At 39.9% G+C, this 20,416-nt stretch overlaps 1 protein-coding gene across 1 annotated transcript; it reads right to left on the bottom strand.

Annotated features, from left to right (window-relative positions):
- Window positions 1-1,611: 1,611 nt before the first annotated feature.
- On the bottom strand, window positions 1,612-15,235 carry f11r.1 (F11 receptor, tandem duplicate 1). Its single transcript, XM_035435123.1, has 10 exons — window positions 14,961-15,235; window positions 10,723-10,782; window positions 10,459-10,572; window positions 8,172-8,312; window positions 7,351-7,553; window positions 6,504-6,606; window positions 4,146-4,253; window positions 3,994-4,006; window positions 3,409-3,460; window positions 1,612-3,128 (listed from the first exon to the last, which is right to left on the bottom strand). The coding sequence occupies exons 1-10, from the start codon at window positions 15,001-15,003 to the stop codon at window positions 3,093-3,095; spliced, it is 873 nt and encodes a 290-aa protein (XP_035291014.1). The 5' UTR covers window positions 15,004-15,235; the 3' UTR covers window positions 1,612-3,092.
- Window positions 15,236-20,416: the final 5,181 nt, after the last annotated feature.

Raw genomic sequence — 20,416 nt, 5'->3', positions numbered from 1 at the left:
TGTGCTGGTAAATGGGGCATGTACTCGAGCCAAGGTAAGACTTTAACACAATGTTTAACAACAAACTTATTTTTCTACTGCCTTGTGGGAAAATATTATCCCAGACCACTCCCCCTTAACCTCAGCCATTTGGCAAGAGATGGCCACAGGGCAACACGGCTGTTTCAGTGCCAGCCCTATCCTTTAAGGGGCTCTAAGCAGGATCTGATTTTAATCAGGGGGCCCCCTGGTGGTCGCGGGGATCTAAGCAGCTGCTTATGTCACTTATTGGGTCGAGCCGGCGCTGGTTGCTGCATTCCAACAGAGCAATTTCCTGTTGTATACAAATCCTTTTTATAATAGAAGGGATATGCCTGCACTGTTGGACTAATATGCTAGAGGCCCTTTGGTGACCCAAACAGTCCTTTACTGCCTGTATGCATCTGTGATAAAGTGAATGAAGATCACACATCCACTGTATCCTAAACGGAATGAGCTCACCCAAAGATCATGGCATCTATCTCCAGAATAAATGCAATCACATCTGCACTAAATTTACATTCCATTAAAGAAATGGAGTATACTGCCATTGGAAAAAATGTAATTTACATTAACAGTCCGTTCAGCTGGTGCTGGCCCTTGAAGTTTTATTCAACTGATGTCTCTGTAAGAGGCTCATGTAACCCTTTTAAGCAAATATGAAATATTAATGCCTTCCAACTGGTCTCCAGTCTTACAAATCTTCATTTCATGTACATTAAAATCTAAAGCAATTTTTATACACTTGAGACCAACCATGTTTTTGGATGGCTAAAATTGTAATAAAAATGCATCACTATAATTTCAAAAAATACTTAGATGAAACCATTCTTGAAAAAAAAAAACACTTGTTGGGTTCTCAGAGCTTAAAATATATTTAATGACTCCTGAGATTTTATTGCATTAAGGATTTTACTGGACTAGCCATAGATGTACACAAACTGAAAGACTATACACCCTATACATTTCATTCAGACTTGACTACAAACACAATCGCTACAGGAACTGTAATTTATTACCAATTGTAAGGCACTCACACACCATTGTATTGTGTATGCACGGGTTGGCTAGCCTGCATTAGCCACCTGTAGTCTAAGTTGCTGGTACTTTTTAGCCAATTTTCAGACCACTGCCATCATATTCATGCTCCTATATCTCTCGGAAAAATTGCTGGAGGTCATTGCCTCCGTTCTCGGGATTTATTCCTGTTGTATGTCCCCAACGTCCGTACAGAGTTGGGTAAATGGGCATTCATGTATTCTGTTCCCCTTACCTGGAATATGATACAAAAACATTTTAAGCTTTCTAACCTGTTCTCTCTTGGTGTCTTTAAATGTTTGATTAATGATCTAGGGATGGTCTCATTGCCATGCCTGTGTTCTGGATAGATTTGGTGCCATGTACTGCAATAATGATTGTTATTTTAACTCAGTTTGCTGTATTTTGATATATGTTGTCTGTCTCCAATTCAGTGTAATCGAATTGATTCTAGACAAGGCCAGGTCACTCTTTAAAAAAAAAAAAAATTAATCAATGAAGTCTATTCTGGTTAAATAAAAAATTAAAATAAAAAAAAATCTCCAAAATCAAGAATTAAATAAAATCAAATTTATTAATATTCTTCACAACACAAAGGGGGAAATTCTAGCAAAATGTCTAAATCTATAGTCAATAACATTTAATTTCTCTCCTCACACATTACTAATGACCATTAAAACCAGAGGCTGCAATTCTACATTGTACTAAAGGGGGTGCTGTTATCATTATGAACAATAAAAAACAAACAAAGGCCCCTCAATAATCAAGCTAAAAATAATTCATAGCCGAAATAATGCGTAGGGGCAAATAAGCACACAGCACAGTATTTACAACACATAATTAAGAGAGCATAAGAAAAAGGACAATTCTTTAAAAAAAAAAATGTTTACAACAAACATGAACCTTGGTTGAAACATCTTAGATTTACTGTACAGTGACAATTAATAACACAGTATCAAACAAGCATAATTTGCATTAGGGAAATCCATATTGTTGTATGTCCTGATTTACAGAGATGTAGTGAGGTTTAATGAGCCTAGTAACTATGGAACTATGAGGTAAGATGTCAATCACTGACTCTTTTAAACAAATCAAAAGGCTCGGTCCTCCACAGCAACACACAGTGATTGGTTCAAACCAGTCAAGCAACCACACAATATTATGGCTCCACCTTGTTTAGGCCATATGAAAGCAAAATAACTCAGAAAGGAAATAGTGTGTGGATTGAGGGAATAATATCCAGGACTGCACACAGGAAAAAGGTGCATTATGGCTTATATAAAGAATAAAAGGGTGCTTACAGTTGTTTTGAAACAGGCAGAAGCACAAGGGCTCTATGTTACACACACAGTCTGATCCAGTCGCACCAGCTCCAATGTTACCCAATGACCCCCTTTCTGTGTCACCAACTCCACCCCAAAAACTGAAGCCCAGCACCGTTTACATTCTCCCAGCTACCTGGCTCAAATACAATGGAAATGAATCATCCCTTTAAACAAACTCCCGCAGATTACAGACAATTTAAAAGAAACATACATGTTCACCAATTTTCACTATTTAAAAAAATAGCCTTTCATGAGATCGCACAATTTGGCTAGGAAAACATCTAGTTAAATTCTCAGGGACCCGCAGAAATGTTTTCAAATTTTCCCAACATCGCAAGTATGGTTGAAGTATTTCATATAAGCATATGACCCTGTTTGGTTTTGTTTCTATCCATCTACGGCTCAAACGAAGAGTCACAGTGCATAGCACGGGGGGGGGGGGGGGGGGGGGGGGAGAGTTAGTGCAAATGGGACAGCTGCACAGACGAGCAATGTTAGAATTTGAGAAAGCTTTTGTCCTACCCAGAAAATTAGGAGTGATTTAAAATGGATATGTTCATCCAGCAACTCAGTATAAAAATGTTCCCAATACATTAAAACCTCAGAATGCATCAACACCAAGCCCACATGTGAGTTGGTAGTGATCTTCCTCTACAGTTCCAATGCGGCCGTTTTATCAGTGCTTGCCCACCAGTTCTGTTCCAGTACTGTTCAGACCACGAAGGAAGACTTCTGCCTGAACTCCCCCTGAAATGCAAACACATCCACCTCAGAATCTGCCTCCACCCATCCTTAATGACACTGAATAAACTGCAAGACTACAATCCTCTGCACCTTTGAGTAGAAAGGTATATCAGCCTCCTGCTAAAAGGGAGGCGGTGGCAGGAATTTAACAACCACTTAACCAACCAATTAACTAATGGTAAACTAATGTTACTGTGTCAGTGTGGAGTTTAGTCAACCAGAGGTAAATTCATCTTGCCAAATTCAAACTCCAACCCTGCCCTAGCTCCACTGGTGTACTTACGTCTTCCTCGTCAACATAGTCAGATGGTGGCTGGTACAGTGCCCGGGGTTTGCTGTGGAAGGAGACATGGAAATTAAGCAAGCAATCCCTCCCCCTGTACCTCCCCCTCCCACTCCACCACTCAGGCCCACAACGATCTTCACAACCAAGTTCTTTCAGAGCCATTTTAATTTGTATATTTTTTTTTTTTTTTTTTTTTTTTTTTAAGGCAGATTCTGCAAGAAAAAAAGAACCTTGAGGCAGGCTCATTTTCCTATAGCAACCAGGCCTCTGGCTCAAAGAACTGTTACATGTAGGTACAGGTATATGGGACTCACCAGCTACCTGATCAGTCCTTAGCATTTACATGATACGTTAGATATTGGCATGAGCCCATGTTCACTGTGTTAAGATGAAAGTGGTCTAGGTTTGCCTTCGGTGCATGGAAAAAAAACATTTACTAGTATAGCTCATTCATTTGTATATTGGCATTCAGCAATACATATTATAATAATTCTTGAGATAATAATTCCAATTTATTATTTTTTTAAAGCACATGCAACATGCAAGTTATCCATTTGGTATAAATATAAAGAAAATACTCACCTTTCAGACTTTTCTGTAAAGAGTAAATGAAAAAGCACTGGGTTAGAAAAACACTCTTGTTATTCTTGTATTTACAATTAATTTTTGAATTCTAACCATCACACTGCTTTCAATTTTGAATATTAAAAATCAGTGGTAAGTATTAAACTCACTGGGAAGGTATCCTTTGCGATGAGCGTACCACAGTCCAAATGCCAGCAATCCCAGTGCCAACAGAGCTATGATGACGCCAGCGGCAATGCCCCCCGTGTTCAAGTCCTCTGCACACAGAGCACAGCAGCCATTACTTCTTTATCTGAACTTCAGTCAGTACCAGCCCATCCTATACACAAGGTACATAGTGCAGGTAGGGCTCTGCCTCTCTCAAGAGGGCTCTGCCTCCCTCAATAAGGTGGCACTTCATGGCTTATTAAGCGTTTATGAGTTGATGTTTATTCATAAATAAAAACAGGCTACACCACACACTCTTCTTACATATTGAGTCCAACTTGATCTATTTGACAGATATGATCATGGGCTTTCTGTTTGTTTTAGGTTCAGGCAAGAGCAAATATTCAGTCATTCTTCTAATCAAACAATGGTAATTCAATCGCATAACGGTAATAATTTGACATTTTGATGTAGCTTAGATTTTTTTTTTAGGTTTTTTTTTTGTCTGTATTTTACTCCTGGAAACTTATAACTTCACCCAGTGCTGGGTCCTTTCTGAAAAAAAAATACATATTAATATTCTCTACAGTAAATCATACTGCACTTAAAATTGGTATACTCTATCCAGTTTATGACACTTCTCATAGTCCCCGTCAGGCAGCTGATGATTTTATTTATAGTATGCATGTTTTGGTACGAGATACTATGCCGCAAATGTAGGAATATCTGTATTCCTTTTTACTTAGTGTTCCCTTTGGTCTTTTACTTCCCTCCCTATGGTAATAAATTTGCACCTGGAAAGTAAAGAATCCAGTAAACCAGATCCAAAAGGCAGAAACACATCTAAACGCAATCCTCCTCCTCCCTTTCAGGGTCTCCAAGAGCCTCAAACCCCTGCTATCATCGCCTATGAGATCAAAGACAATATGTAGAGCTGCGTTTTAACCCTTCATTGCCCAACACCTGCCCTACCATGCAAACCATCTTGTTTGTAACATTACATCACATTTATTTGGCAGATGCTTTTATCCAAAGCCACATACAATAAGCGCAAGTTTGTATGAAAACCTGGACACTTAATGGTATTCCCAGTCCCCAAGCAGGAAGGAATTCTTACAATCAATAGGGCAATTGAACAGACCCCTGAACTAGAAAGATATAAGGATAACTCACACCTTGGTTTGAGTCTTTTCTTTTTTATATTTTCAGCTTTTCCTACGTTTTGTGATTTTCATGGCGATTTAATTTTTCCTTATCTTTGGACCAGCTGTTTTTTTGAGATTTTTTTGTTCTTATCTAGGTTTGGGTGTGGTTTTGGTATGCCTCCTGAAGTAACCTGCTCCTAGCCATTATTCCAGGTTCTCAGCTTTGTTGGATCACACAGAATTATTACAGTCTAGCCTCAGGCTTTTGGCGTAATAACGGAATCCCCATTCAACACCTGGGCTGATGTGATTTTCCATTTTGAATTTTGTGCCCTGAGATTTGGAGACCCTCCCCTTCTTGTTTCTCCCCCTTTCCTGCCTTCCCTGCTGTCTTGGTTACACAAGTCACACAAGATGTTTTTACACCTTGCGCAAAAACGCATACGTTGGTTAAGAGTGCCTCTTGTTAGTTAACTTAACATCTTGCTCAGTTAATTTCCTCATTGTTTTGTGTGTAACCTGTTATTCATTGTATCGTTCTTTGTTACCATTATTATTCTTGTTTTAGTTCATTCACAATCTGTTATTAGTTTAGGTAATTCATGGATGATAGCTTGCATGTATTTTATTACTTATGGTTAACTTAAAATTCCTGCATTTAATTTACTTATTCAGAATAATCTGCATATTCTGTTAAAGGGCTGGTGTAATGCACCTCTCTCTTTAACACTGAATGAGTGACCAACCGACGAAGGCCCATGTTGATATAAAGATTTTGAAGATTTAATTGTTGATCTAATTGGGGTTTTAGCACACAGTAACACTTGTGTTCAAAATTTAGAGTGCCGAACATTGTACAAGGGCACTGATCTGCTAAAACAGCTAGGTTCAGAAAATAAACATATTTATTCAATCCTCAACCCTACACTTCTCTGAACATTCATAAGATTAATAAACAAGGTACAATTTACAAGTTGTGTTCCCATTTAAAATGGGGTGTACAATACCATGATTTACACCCCAAGAAAGAACACGCAATGTAGCATTCAATTTCCTGTTGTCAGGTAAGAAAAGAACCAAGCCAGTTTATCCACATTCCTTTCAGGCAGGGGACATGTCTAATACGCTAGTTTGTGCTAATATGCTAGTTAATATGCTAGTCTGCACTACTGTACCCTAACTGTGATATGAGAAAGATTGATTGGGAGAACTCACGGACTGCCATTTGGACTGCGGCACAGCTCTGCGGAGCACCAGCGCCATTACTGGCTGTGCAGAAGTACGATCCTGAATCCAACTTTGAGATCTTCGGAAATACCTGGAAGAGGAAGAGAGGAGATTTAAAGCCACCTCTTCAGACCAGAGAAACTACTAATCGCATACATGTGTCTTTTGTGCCAGACAAAAGATGGCACAAAACATTCTACTTGCACATAATCATGACTGCCCAACTCAAGCATAAAGAAGGTAAAAATATAAAACACACACAGGAGGACCTAATCCAAAACGAGTTTCCAAAAAAACTCATGTAGTTCCAACATATAGCTGAAAACATAAGTAAAAAGATACCAGTGGGTTGAATTCAAAGAAGAGATTTAGCTAGGATTAACATAGTTTAAAACATAGCTCTAATTGGATTACTATTACCATTATTAAATCCCAAAAATCCCACTTAATTTCATACATATAAATGACAAGCTTAGGTCTGGAAAGAAGCACTTGCTAAATTAAGTACACTGGTCCCATGAGCACACAGATTTTAGGGGGACACAACATAAAGCTATTCTCATCTTTTGTTAAGAACCAATTTAAACATTGTCTTTACAAAAACATGTTTATGTGAGTAACAAAGTGGAAACAAAGCTGGAGATGAGTGCTGCTTTGGTACTTAGAAAAATGACAAAGAACCAAACAGATAGTGCTCTTTGGTGAACAGGTTTTGTTGACAAAGGAACAAGAAAGAAAATTTCCTTTTTTACTCTTTCGAGTTGATTTACATGCATCTCTTTAAAAAAAAAATTTTAATTTAAAAAGCTGTTCGGGATGTGGGGGGGGCACTGACCAGATCGCCGGATTTGGAGTCGATGGTAAACGAGGAGTTTTTGAAGGCGGGGAACTTGCTGGGGTCCTCGGGGAGGGGGGTGTTGTTCTTGAACCACTTGTAGGTGCAGGGTGGGGAGCCGTCCTTGTCGAAGCAGGAGAGCGTCACCTGCCTCCCGGTGGTGACAGACGTGGGGATTCTGCACAGGGGCTTGGAGGGCGGCACTGCACAGAAGAGCCATTGGATCACAACAGGCCCTCTGACCCAGCCAGCCATTACATCACAGTTATTTAGCAGGCGCTCTTATCCAGACAGAAACAATACACAAGAGACAACACGTCAGAGTGCATGGAACATAAGTGCATTCCACGGAGTGAACCGTAGCGCTGTTATGGGCTTTGAGCTGAAGCCCCCAAGGGCCAGTGCGTGTGATAAAAACCAGCTGAGCTACTCACCTAAGGGTTGGAATGTCCTATACCATAAGCTAAATCAGCCCGGGATCAGCCGACTGCTTCTCAGGAGTGAATCTCGATATGATCGTCTCCCAGAAAAAAAGCTCATCACTCCAGCGTCTGACTGGCTGCACAATCCCCCTACATTCCCCACCACTGCCCCTGCCATTCCCCAGGTCATAACTGCGAAAGAGAATTAAGCTCCCCATTGACCTACTTTGTTATAAAAAATTTAAAAAAAACTTTTTTTTAAATGCTTTGTCTTCTTTCTGAAAAATGTATAGTCCTCTCAAATGCACTTTTTGGTCAACCATTTTTGGATGAAATGAATCCTTTATTCACAGGCCTTGCACAATCCCAGCCCATCCCTGAGGTTGTAAGAGTACTAACCTTGTACGACCAGCTTCACGACGGCTTCTCCGAAACCCTGGCTGGAGGAGACTTCACAGGTATATTCACCGTTGTCTGCGCGTGTCACTTTGTTGAACCTCAGACCGCCCGTGTACAGCTCAACGCGGCCAGTATACCCCGCTGTGGAACAAAAACAGTATCGAGTTCATTAAGGTGAAAGTGCACACAACATATAACATATTTTTGCCATCTCCTTCTGGTTCACTGCAATACTGTTCACATCTACACAGGAGCCTATCCTCTGCATAGAGCTTCATTTGTTCATAAATATATTCATTTAGCATACAGTACTGGCACAAATTATGGAAACACTGTTATTTATAAACAGTTTAACGATTCATACAATATTTTGCAACCATTTCATTTTTTGGAAAATATTATGTAATAAATATAACATCAACATAAAACAAAAGTGAAGAAATAATTAGCATTTGTGTCAAACAAGTAATAATCATTACACCTTCCTGCATATATTAGTTCATACCTACATAATTGAGCAGTGCGAGTATGTTTTTGGTTTTTGGTTTTATTTCAAATTACTGATAGTCACGTAATGTCATTATCAGTCCTGGTCAAGATGATAACTGTTCTGAATACATTTTTCAGGTGTACATTGCTACAAGAAACAACAACAGAAGAAAGGGCACAGATAAAAGTTTTAAGAGTACTAAAATTTCTTTAAGCTCAGCATTTCCATAATTTGTGCCAGTGCACATACATAAACACACACATATATATTGTACATATATTGTACGTTCAAAAATTGAAAAATTATATTATTTTGAACTACAACAGCCGAGTATACATTTTTTTATTACATCCAACAAAACATAAATCCGCAGTAACATGTACAAGCTTATCTCCATATGAGGAAAGAGTCTTGTGGTCTCCCATGACCTCCTGATGTACTGGGATATAAATTGGAAATAAGCCATGAGGACAGGCGTAGAACTCTCAGAAGTATAAAAAGTTGTTGACTTTCACAAGTAAAGGGACAGTTACAGTACAAACTAAAAAAAAAAACAATTTTCCACTATTAGCTCAATAAGAAGTTTAAAACCACTGGGGAAATGCCAAAACCACTTGGGAGAGGACAAAAGTGCACCTTGCCCCCATACACAGTGAGGCAGATGGCTTGGGCAGCCAAGAAAAATTCAAGGCTACAATTGGAGATCTCGGAAAACTTTCAGATCTTGGAGACACAATGTCAAACTCCATGTCAGTTGGCTTTTTGGATGGGTTTCCAGAAAAAGCCTCAGCTGAGAGCAATCAACAAAAATAAGCATGTGGAATCTGCTACATGGCACTGAAACCATGTGTTATGGTCAGATAAGAATAAACTGGAGCTAACTGGCCATGGTCATGGGGTCGGTTAGCATCTACTGCTCCTGGGGTGCTTGTTAGTACATTTTAAATTTATAAATGAATAAAATTATATACCTAATTAATTACATTTGTGGAGCACAGTATCCGTATAGCAATTTGAATTTTGTAGGTTACCCAGAACATTACCACTACTGTTTTTTTCCCCCTCACTCAGCATGGCTAGTCCAAATGAAATGTCTATCTTGGACATGGAATATTTCATGACAGCCTCAAGATAGTTTATGAACACAAGTTAACATTTAGTATCATGCTGATCTCGCAAATTGTTATTGTTAGGCTTTTTTTTGCAATGGTTATAAGAAGTAAGGTCCAAAGTTTAGGTGTATCCAATAAGTTTGCCTCACACCATAAAGATTCCGTTCAGTCAACTTGTTTTGCGAAGCCCATGTAACCAGCACATGTATGCAGTATGGACCAATCGCACCACTCATTGAAGCACTCACCTCCTTATAAAAAGTGTATTCTGGACAATACAGCCTGTGTTCTTGAGGAACACACTAGCAAACACTCCCTGGGCCAGCAGCCTTGCTCATTGCCTATTGATAATCCCCATCACCCATCACAACTAGTCTGACAACACAGAGCAATGAACAGGCTGGTAACAACAACATACAGGTGAATAGGAATGCATGCCTTTCACCAACAAGGAATGTGCAACATACTGTACGTATGAGGCAAGACCTTCATTACTCAAACTGTTATTGTTTGTTAACTTTCAGTCATTAAAATATTAAATTCTATGCCGCTGTGAGGTCAATACCTGATTGATATGACAACAAAACACAGTTGACAGGTATGCGATTGACTTCCCATACCTTAAATACTGGAATACTGAAAATTTTAAATGGCAATGAGTGAGAGAAATAAAGACTAATCTCACCAGTGGGGGCTCCATTGAAGATAACAAGAGTTTGAGACGCCTTCAAATTCTTGAATTTCCATTCAAGTCTGGGAGTTCCAAAGTCAGCAGTATACGAACATTTTAGGTCAGCCCCTAGAAAAAATGTTTTTTTTAATTAAATACAAATGCAAAAATGAATTGCAATTAATTACAACTTGACCTATTTGACATTAATAAAGATGACAAAAGCAGATTGAAGTTTCTGTTTCCATAATAGTTCCTTCAGAGACAGCTCAAACTGACCTTGGTTTTCCGGCACGTTGACGACTGGAGTACTCGTTGTCACGTCGAAGGCCACCGTGTCTGTACAGAGAAAGGAACAGGGCAAGGGATGGCAAAATTTAAATCATGGAGGGGTAAGGTATAACTGGGGACAGCTAATGCTCTACATCCTCAGTCGGTTTCAACGAACAATGCTGAATAGTGTAAAACACTTTAGAAGTGACGTCTCAGAAGGCCACCATCCTGCCTGACCTGGAAACGTAATGTGCAGTGAGGTGAAAATGAACAATCATGGCGCACACAGAGCGATTCAGGTTAGCGCACAGATGGGCAACAAGGAACGTATCCGTTTCTGGTTTTCATGCCAACATCTGGTGGCTGGCCTTAATTATTTAATCAGCCCGAACATTTAAGCCATTTAATACTTTAGCGACATTTCTTGATAAGCGCAAGAACGTCGACCGAAGACTGTTCTTGTGTCCCCATATGAAACGTTTTAATGTGATCTAATTTACGAGTTACATTGTTGGTGTACACACAGTCAATCAGCTCAGTTACCCAGGGTAGTCGGTGGAAACAAAGATCTGCATACACACCTCCAGGACCAGAATTGCCCACCCCTGTGTTAGCCAGTACATTGCTGGCGCACATATCTTGAATTGCACTTCAGAGAAACGGATGCCACACAGTGTCTGCTCCACTCCTGGCATAAATCATTCTCAACTGGGAGTCCAATGTTTACTGGACCAATCACCTGAGGTCAATATTCATAAGGCTCTTCATGATTACAGGTAAAATATGCTGGAATTGTGTCTATGCAGTCGGTAAAATTGGGCGCATTCCGCCTGTCAATTTGAGACTGAAATGACTCGCTTGCTCTGTTAAATTACTCTTCCTTCCCCAGTAAAACAAATCCCACCCAGATAGGGCCCAACACCAAAATCTTCATTCGAATCATAGCAATCGTAAGTGTAGCTTATCAGTGTTAAGCAGTGCTTCGGTCTCAGGTTATGCAAAGCTAACATTAAATTAGTCTAGATCATTTTCAGATTTTAACCCAACAATTAAGCCCTCATTTTGACCGCAACATTTTCATTCTTAAAGACTAACATGGGATACAAAATAGGCTACACTCTAAACAGAAAGTCAAGGAATGTTCCCTTTCATTTTTGCAGCCTACATTAGCACATTCCCTTTAGAAATTATTAGCCAGAAAGGCTGCATTTATTTACAATGTTCCCTGTTGAAGAATAAACATGCTCTGCTTGAACAGAAGTGCCTGGAATGCTCAGGTATTTCTGTGCTAACTGTACAATGATTTATCACCACACGAAAGGATTCTGGTCAGCTGTTAGTGGCGCAATTATCATCTCTTGCTAGAGAACATTACTCAGCTATGTTTTCTTTTTTTGAAACCCTGATTGGCTATGCACTAGTGGAAAAAAGGGTGGTCTTGGTAATGTCTGGACCATGTCATACTTTAAAAAAAATTTTGTTACAGTGGACTTAACAGTGTTCCTAGGAAGGTTCAAAACATCCCCAATATTTTTAGAACCTTCTCCAGCTTTTTTCCTCCTAAAAACTTTGAAGCTCCAGAGGCAGAGCCTTGGCCTTCATGACATCAGGACTGATCTGATCTTTACTCGGCAAAAACTTGATGTTCCAACTCATTTCAAGAAATTTTATTATTGTTCCCAAATTTTTGAAAAATCAATCTACATTGAAAAACAAAAATCGCTCTCCTCATTTTTAAATCAAATCATGTCATTGGAGAAGAACCACAGTAACCACAGTTTCAAGCAGTTAACCATGTGGTCTCCTTTAAAAGCATATCTGTATCATACACATCACATCTAATCGAACATCAGGGTATAAAATACACAGTACATACTTCCAAGTTAGTCCTACAGTGCATATTGAACCACAAGCCTCAGGAAGCTCACTGATAGATCAGAGACTCCAGGAGTCAATATCTTTTCAGCTTACTGATTATTAATTTGATCACTTTTTGCTTTAACCCCAAAGTCAGAAACAAGACTGCAGCAGTAAGCATTTAGCAGTTAGCCAACATACCCGAGAACAAGAGGTGCCAATAAAAGTCCTAGGGGGGTGGCACGGTCTGTAGTTTCTGTGGTTTCAATTCAATCAGCTGCCAATGAAGGCCCTGAGGAAACGCTGTGAGGATTCTTCAGCCAATCAATGAAATGAACCACTGGTGCCGAGACACCCCTAAAACCAACAGACCCTGCCGGCCCTCCAGGACTGGAGTCTGACACCTGTGCCCAACTCACTGATGCAAGAGCACAGAGGATCAGTTAACACACTGAACAATGCCCCTGCTCTGGGACTGACTCTGCCCTTTGCCACAAACACAAAGACCTACACAAGATTCATAAGGACAAGAAAAAAGGAAAATCATTGAATTGATATTTTTCCCCCTGATACACGGGGGTGGCGCACAAACGGAGCCACATGGGAGGCTACAGGTGGTCAGGCTACGCACTGCTGATGTCATTAAAAGAGTCACTGATCTACTAGGCAGGAGCCTGTAAACATGGTCATTTCCCTAAACCCTTTGGGTGTGGTGAGGTATACAGGCGTGCGATGCATGACTCAACTGCTACATAAGCACAGCACATATAGCAAAACCATGCATTAACCCTGGGAACACAACGCAAAGCTGCAAACTGAAACTTAAATAAGGTATATTCATTGAGTTACTTCCCGATACTTCACGCTCGATTTTCAGAACGAGACACACAAAGGAATTGCTTGAGGATGAGTAACTGTGGGAATTTCAACATCAACAACAATTTCCATCTCAAAATTCACACCAGATAAGTGATCAAATGTTGGAGATTGTATCAGTGGAAAAGAATCTCACTCTCTGATTTTAAATAAAGAAGTCTGGCTCCCCAAGCCATGAGGACCACAAATGAGGTAAACTGAAATCTAAGTCTGGATTAAAGATCTGTGATTTAGACACACTTTCACCATTAAAAATACCCTTCAGCTGGAAGCACCAGAATGTTGAAATGCTGACTGCAGACATGCGTACATTTGCAGTGTGTAAAATGAGACGCTTTGAGAACTACACCTGATGACTTCCTTGTTTGCTGAGTGAGTGGCAGTTTCGGGGGTGGGGAAACTGGTAGAGAGTTACTAGGACAAGTATAATTCTGATGAGAAGGGGAAAACATAACTGAGCCAAATCTTTCTAAAAAACTAATATAAGAGAGCATACAGTAGTTTGAACCCGCATTTTGACCAGGCCTTAGTTAAACTGATGTGGGGAAAAGACCCGTGGACTTTGAACCCAACAAAATGAAGGCTGCTGGTAAACTTTTCGACCAATGAGAAGAGGGAATTCATGTAGTGACTGTCCTAGTAAAAACTAGACTCTTCGAAGAACAATGCATAAAATTCATTTTAGTTTCATACAGTTTAATTTCAGGTAGGCCAACAATAATGGTGCACTCTTAAAGTGCAAGAGTCTTGTAAATACTACACAAAGCAGATTCCATGTATAATTATATCTTACAAAGGGCAATACTTTTCATATGTACAGATGAGTTTTTTTTCTTATTGTTTACCACATGTAAGCTCATGTAAACTACACAGAGACATGGCAATAATGGCCTTAACTGATTTTGTGAGGGTTGTTCTAAAAAAACATTAGTTGAGTAATCTTCTGATGCCCTTATAAAAAAAATTATAACCCAGGATAAAATACAGATAAAATCATATTTAAGTACTAACTAAACAGCCAACCGACATCAACCCTGTAATTAAATGTACGCAGGCCTACAATAAATTGCCTTACGACTAACTCTGGCCTGCACTCAAATATTGAGGGGCCTACACCGGACCCACAGTTTAGCATCCATGTGAAATCAATTAACATATTTTTAAATAATATTTTATCGTTTTAAAAAATAGATAAAATATATTTCCCCTGTTCCCAACCCCGTCAAAGAGACATTTACCCATATTTTCACATGGGCTCCTACAGATAGGCTACTTTGTAACAACCAAGCTGCTGTTAAATGCATTCGTCATGGCAGAATTGTCTTGAAGAAAAAAACAAAGAATTTAAGGTTAAACCGAAGGTCATTTTAGATACTGTAAGCTTTTTTGACAAGCAACATTCCTAAGTTTAACCAAAAAATACACTAATATTAATGTGCCAACTTTTAGCTGAGCTACAATTTTTATGTTCGGACACACAATTCCGAGTAACTACACCAAGGTATTCCTACCTGTTGTCTGTAAAAAGAGAAGCATAAATGCGAAGGCAAACATGTCGGTAGTGATAGGTTTCTCTTTGTTTTCTTTCGGAGCGTCGATTCCACCAATAACTTTATCACAATGTTCTCAACCTGCAGTCCAGTCTTTCTTTGAACTTTGTAAGACACGAAATGTTATCAAATAGGCCCACGATCGAAACTGGAAGTTTCTCAAGTGCTAAATGGGCGACTTGAAACGTCTAGTGACGAAACCCGCCCTTCCGCATAGACCGCACCTGTAAATGGAGGATTGGCTTGTTACTTGATACTCTCAGTCCTGGTGAAGTGTTGGCAAAGCGCCAACAGAAAGAGGTCGTGCTAGTTCTGCATATTTAGGGGTCCAAGCAGCGAAGCTGGTGGAACCCTATTGTATCTGTTAGGATTATTATTATTAGGGGTCCAAGCAGCGAAGCTGGTGGAACCCTATTGTATCTGTTAGGATTATTAGGGGTCCAAGCAGCGAAGCTGGTGGAACCCTATTGTATCTGTTAGGATTATTATTATTATTCTTATTTTTTTCCGCTAAAAGTGTCTGAGGCTCAGCAACCATAAGTCTTGGAGCAACCAAATTCGGCAGGTGGATTCCTATGGCCCCCCACTACTCAGGCACTAAAAATCACGTATGTCAGCCAGATGGTGGCGCTATAACAAAGGGTAACGCGTACAAGGCCATAACTCCCACACCATAAGTTAGATCAACACAAAACTTCATCGACTGATGCATCTGAACGTGCTCTACAACTTTGCCATTGGCCCCACCTATGTCCGCCATATTGTTTGCCCGCCATTTAGACTTTTTAGTTGGGGCGTGGCAGTATTCTCCGCTAAAATGTCTGAGGCTCAGCAACCATAAGTTGTAGACCAACCAAATTTGGCAGGTGGGTTCCTATGGCCCCCCACTACTCGGGCACTAAAAACCACCTATGTTGGCCAGATGGTGGCGCTATAACACGAGGGTCATACTTTAAAAGGCTATAACTCCCACACCGTAAGTCAGATCAACACAAAACTTCATCGACTGATGCATCTGAATGTGCTCTCCAACTTTCCTATTGGGAGCACCTATGTCCGCCATATGGTTTGCGCACCATTTGGACTTTTTCATTAGGTGGGGTGCGGAAAAGCTGGAGCTCCAAATCCAAACGATTACGACATCGAGTAAACTTCTTTACGGCAAGCGACAACCATGGCGACGCAAGTAATCCGACACCGTAGGTCTAGTTTTTAGCAGTGAAAACACGGTCTGACACTGCCACCTAGCGTGCATGCTAGGATAGGCTACCCAAAGTTTTTCAGTAAAACCTTTCTGAGTGGACGAATAATTACTTTTCTTTGGCATGGATCCATTTGAAGACAGTATCGGGTGAGTTCGTTAAGTCTTTAAATCTGTCATTTTGGTGAGGAAAAAGCTAAACCATTTTAATGGTAGTTTTAGAGTTTCTGTGCAAACGCGCGAAAACACGCTGGTATAATGAAATAATAACGGTAGCCTAATACATATATAGTCCGCTTCGTTCCGTTGCTACCATCACATAACGACCTAGAGCTGCAGTTTCTCGCTGCAATTACTAATATTGAATATAAACAAAAGACGCAATTTATGCTGTAGTCTGCAAATGGCTAGATAAATAATACGGTCCGTTTGAAGACAATATCGGGTGAGTTCGTTTAGTCTTTAAATCCGTCATTATGCTGAGAAACAGCTAAACCATTTTCTTGATAGGTTCTGAGTTTCTGTGCAAACGCGCGAAAACACGCTGGTATAATGAAACAATGACGGTAGCCTCATAGTCCGCTTCGTTCCGTAGCTACCATAACATAACGTCCTACAGCTGCAGTTTCTCACTGCAATTACTAATATTGAATATAAACAAAAGACGCAATTTATGCTGTAGTCTGCCAATGTCTAAATAAATAATACGGTCCATTTGAAGACAATATCGAGTGAGTTCGTTTAGTCTTTAAATCCGTCATTATGATGAGAGAAATCGTATTCTCAATTTAATCTCGAAATTGACTGTAAGCTTAGGGTTGTAACTAGGTAGTTGTTTCGTAGATGACTTAGTCTTAACTCGTCTTAACTATTGCTTGAATTTTTTCATAGACTGCGTTGCTGCTGATCTTGTTTGTATTAGTGTTAATCAGTTTAACCTACAGGGTCCAAGTTGAACCATACGGTTGTTCCCTGCACTTAGAACGGTAGGCTGCTGCCCTCTAGGGTTTTCGACACACTTGTTCCTGGTTATGGTTTTACATTTTGTTGTACGTCGCTCTGGATAAGAGCGGCTGCCAAATGCCTGTAATGTAATGCAATATTCCGTAGCAACACGATAAACCCGACATTAGCCCTAAAATATGCCAATACAGCAGTGAAAACGCTTCTAACTGAATGACGAAATAAGCGAGACTAACTTTAAAAAAAAAAAATGATCACGTCATTCTACAGTAAATATCTGGGACTAAACATTGAATAAATATACAATCTTACCATTGGTTTTACGCGTAGAGATGTCCCTTTTGCGAATGAGTGGCCATATATTGTCTTGGATAATCCGTTTGTGAAATGTCGGATTTTTTCAAAAATAGCTGTGCGTAATACCACACCTGTTGCGTACGGCGTTGTCGTTCTTCTTAGTCCAATTTGGCTTGATTGACAGTTCATTTATTCAGTAGGTGAGATTATAAGCTTTCTAACGATGTATAACATGTCTGATGTTGCTTTTGGAATAGCGTTTTATAGGTCAGCCTTACTAAAACTCTTCTCATCTGCCAATGTCTAAATAAATAAATAAAACGGTAGGCTTCTTTGCGAGCAGCACGCAATTCGCGAGTTGATATTCAGTCTTTCTTCCGTTTTTTCTCAATGTCGTATTTATTTTTTGAAATGTGTATTTATGTGTTATTATTCTATCTGTCTCTGTGGCGCTCTGAAATGTGCATTCTCTGCTAAACTGAGCAATGGATTGGAATATGTGTCTGATGTAGTGTTGCACGGTATACCAAAACTTCAGCACTTTCTCGGTACTTAAAAAAAAAAAACGGTTTCGTATTTGAATTTTCCGACGTTCGGTAGTTCTGAGTCAAATGTAAAAGCCAGGGAAATGTGTCTCCCGCATTACTGATTTAGAGGATGAAAAGTGTAGTTTGTCAGAATCTTCGCTAGATGGCAGTAGCAACTAAGGTTGCCAAGTGAGGTGACCTGCGCTTGTGCATTCACTTCCCTGATACAGCGCAAGCTTTCACTCAGTTCACTTCAGTAGCAATAGGTGTTCCAATTTGGAAATATTTTATTATAGATAGATGCTGTATTGTTATTACAATATGCTGTTTTTAAATCTATTTATATGTGAAAGACCTGTTTTAAAGATTATTCAGTTTACAACTGTTCAATTTCTGAAATATATTTAACATATTTCTCCATTGTTCAGTGTTGTAACACTATAGGCCTATGCATATTCATATGTTGCAGAGGCTTCAACTTAAAGGTTGTTAATGAACCAGGTTGTTCATAAACCATGAATTTGAAAATGAAGTCAGCCCTTGTGGACATTACGTTCCTGATCTATTAAGGTAATTTCAGTATCGTTATGTATAGAGTATTGAATCAGTATCGAGTATCGTGATACTAAACCTGGTATCGGTATCAAAGTCAAAATTTTGGTATCGTGACAACACTAGTGTGGCGCTTTTTTTAGTTGCGGCAGGGAAGCGCTGCAGCTGTGCATGCACACCGGACCATCTAAGTGTTATGACATGCCATCTAAGTGTTACGACATAGTAAAGGCCTTGACGGGAAGCTGTCAGGACACATCCATGGCGACGCAACTAAGTCATCAGCCAGCGTCTCTTAGCACAAAATTAGCCATAAGTAATCTATTTCTTATACGATCATCACAATATTCAGTACATATGTTGGGTGAAGGCGTATGACCATGAGGACACAGCCATTTTAAAATCGCTCCATAGGGGGCGCGATGGTGCCAATGCTTGGACCCCTTCCAACGCCGCTTGCGGCTTTAATTATTCTTATTATTATTTTTCTCCGCTAAAAGTGTCTGAGGCTCAGCAACCATACGTCCTAGAGGAACCACATTTGGCAGGTGGGTTCCTATGGCCTCCCACTACTCAGGCACTAAAAATCACGTATGTCAGCCAGATGGTGGCGCTATAACAAAGGGTGACGCGTACAAGGCCATAACTCCCACACCATAAGGTAGATCAACACAAAACTTCATCGACATATGTATCTGAACGTGCTCTACAACTTTGCCATTGGCCCCATCTATGTCCGCCATATTGTTTGCCCGCCATTTAGACTTTTTAGGTGGGGCGTGGCAGTTTTCTCCGCTAAAATGTCTGAGGCTCAGCAACCATAAATCCTAGAGCAACCAATTTTGGCAGGTGGGTTCCTATGGCCCCCCACTACTCAGGCACTAAAAATCACCTATGTTGGCCAGATGGTGGCGCTATAACACGAGGGACATACTTTAAAAGGCCATAACTCCCACACCGTAAGTCAGATCAACACAAAACTTCATCGACTGATGCATCTGAATGTGCTCTCCAACTTTCCTATTGGGAGCACCTATGTCCGCCATATGGTTTGCACGCCATTTGAACTTTTTCATTAGGTGGGGTGCGGAAAAGCTGGAGCTCCAAATCTAAACGGTTACGACATCGAGTAAACTTCTTTACGGCAAGGGACAACCATGGCGACGCAAGTAATCCGACACAATAGGGTCTAGTTTTTAGGAGTGAGGGGACGGTCTGACAGTGCCACCTAGAGTTCATCGGGTGAGTTCGTTTAGTCTTTAAATCTGTCGTTATGGTGAGAAATAGCTAAACCATTTCATTGATAGGTCCTGAGTTTCTGTGCAAACGCGCGAAAACACGCTGGTATAATGAAACAATGACGGTAGCCTAATACATATATAGTTCGCTTCGTTCCGTTGCTACAATAACATAAAGACCTATAGCTGCAGTTTCTCGCTGCAATTACTAATATTGAATGTAAACAAAAGACGCAATTTATGCTGTAGTCTGTATCTTTGGCAAACTCTGGACTTTTAATATAGAAGATGCTCTGCCTAATGTATTTAGATTTTCTTGTTCATGTAATTGTTTGTAATGACTTGTATAATTGAAATAAAGTTTATTTATAAAAAAAAAAAAAGTAAAGTCCATTTCATTGATAGGTTCTGAGTTTCTGTGCAAACGCGCGAAAACACGCTGGTATAATGAAACAATGACGGTAGCCTAACACATATATAGTCCGCTTCGTTCCGTTGCTACAATAACATAAAGACCTACAGCTGCAGTTTCTCGCTGCAATTACTAATATTGAATGTAAACAAAAGACGCAATTTGTGCTGTAGTCTGTATCTTTGGCAAACTCTGGACTTTTAATATAGAAGATGCTTTGCCTAATG

Source organism: Anguilla anguilla, chromosome 9 (assembly GCF_013347855.1).
Source record: "Anguilla anguilla isolate fAngAng1 chromosome 9, fAngAng1.pri, whole genome shotgun sequence".
In the NCBI taxonomy this organism is placed as follows: Eukaryota; Metazoa; Chordata; class Actinopteri; order Anguilliformes; family Anguillidae; genus Anguilla; species Anguilla anguilla.
This window is presented reverse-complemented; position numbering and strand designations above follow the sequence as displayed.

Coding starts and splice junctions, on each gene's coding strand:
- f11r.1 (XM_035435123.1), bottom strand. CDS start 15,003: ATGTTTGCCTTCGCATTTATGCTTCTCTTTTTACAGACAACAG. Junction 6,607..7,350: donor ACTCCAAATCCGGCGATCTG/GTCAGTGCCCCC, acceptor TTCCTCTTCCAG/GTATTTCCGAAGATCTCAAA. Junction 4,254..6,503: donor CGCAGTCCAAATGGCAGTCC/GTGAGTTCTCCC, acceptor CTCTGTGTGCAG/AGGACTTGAACACGGGGGGC.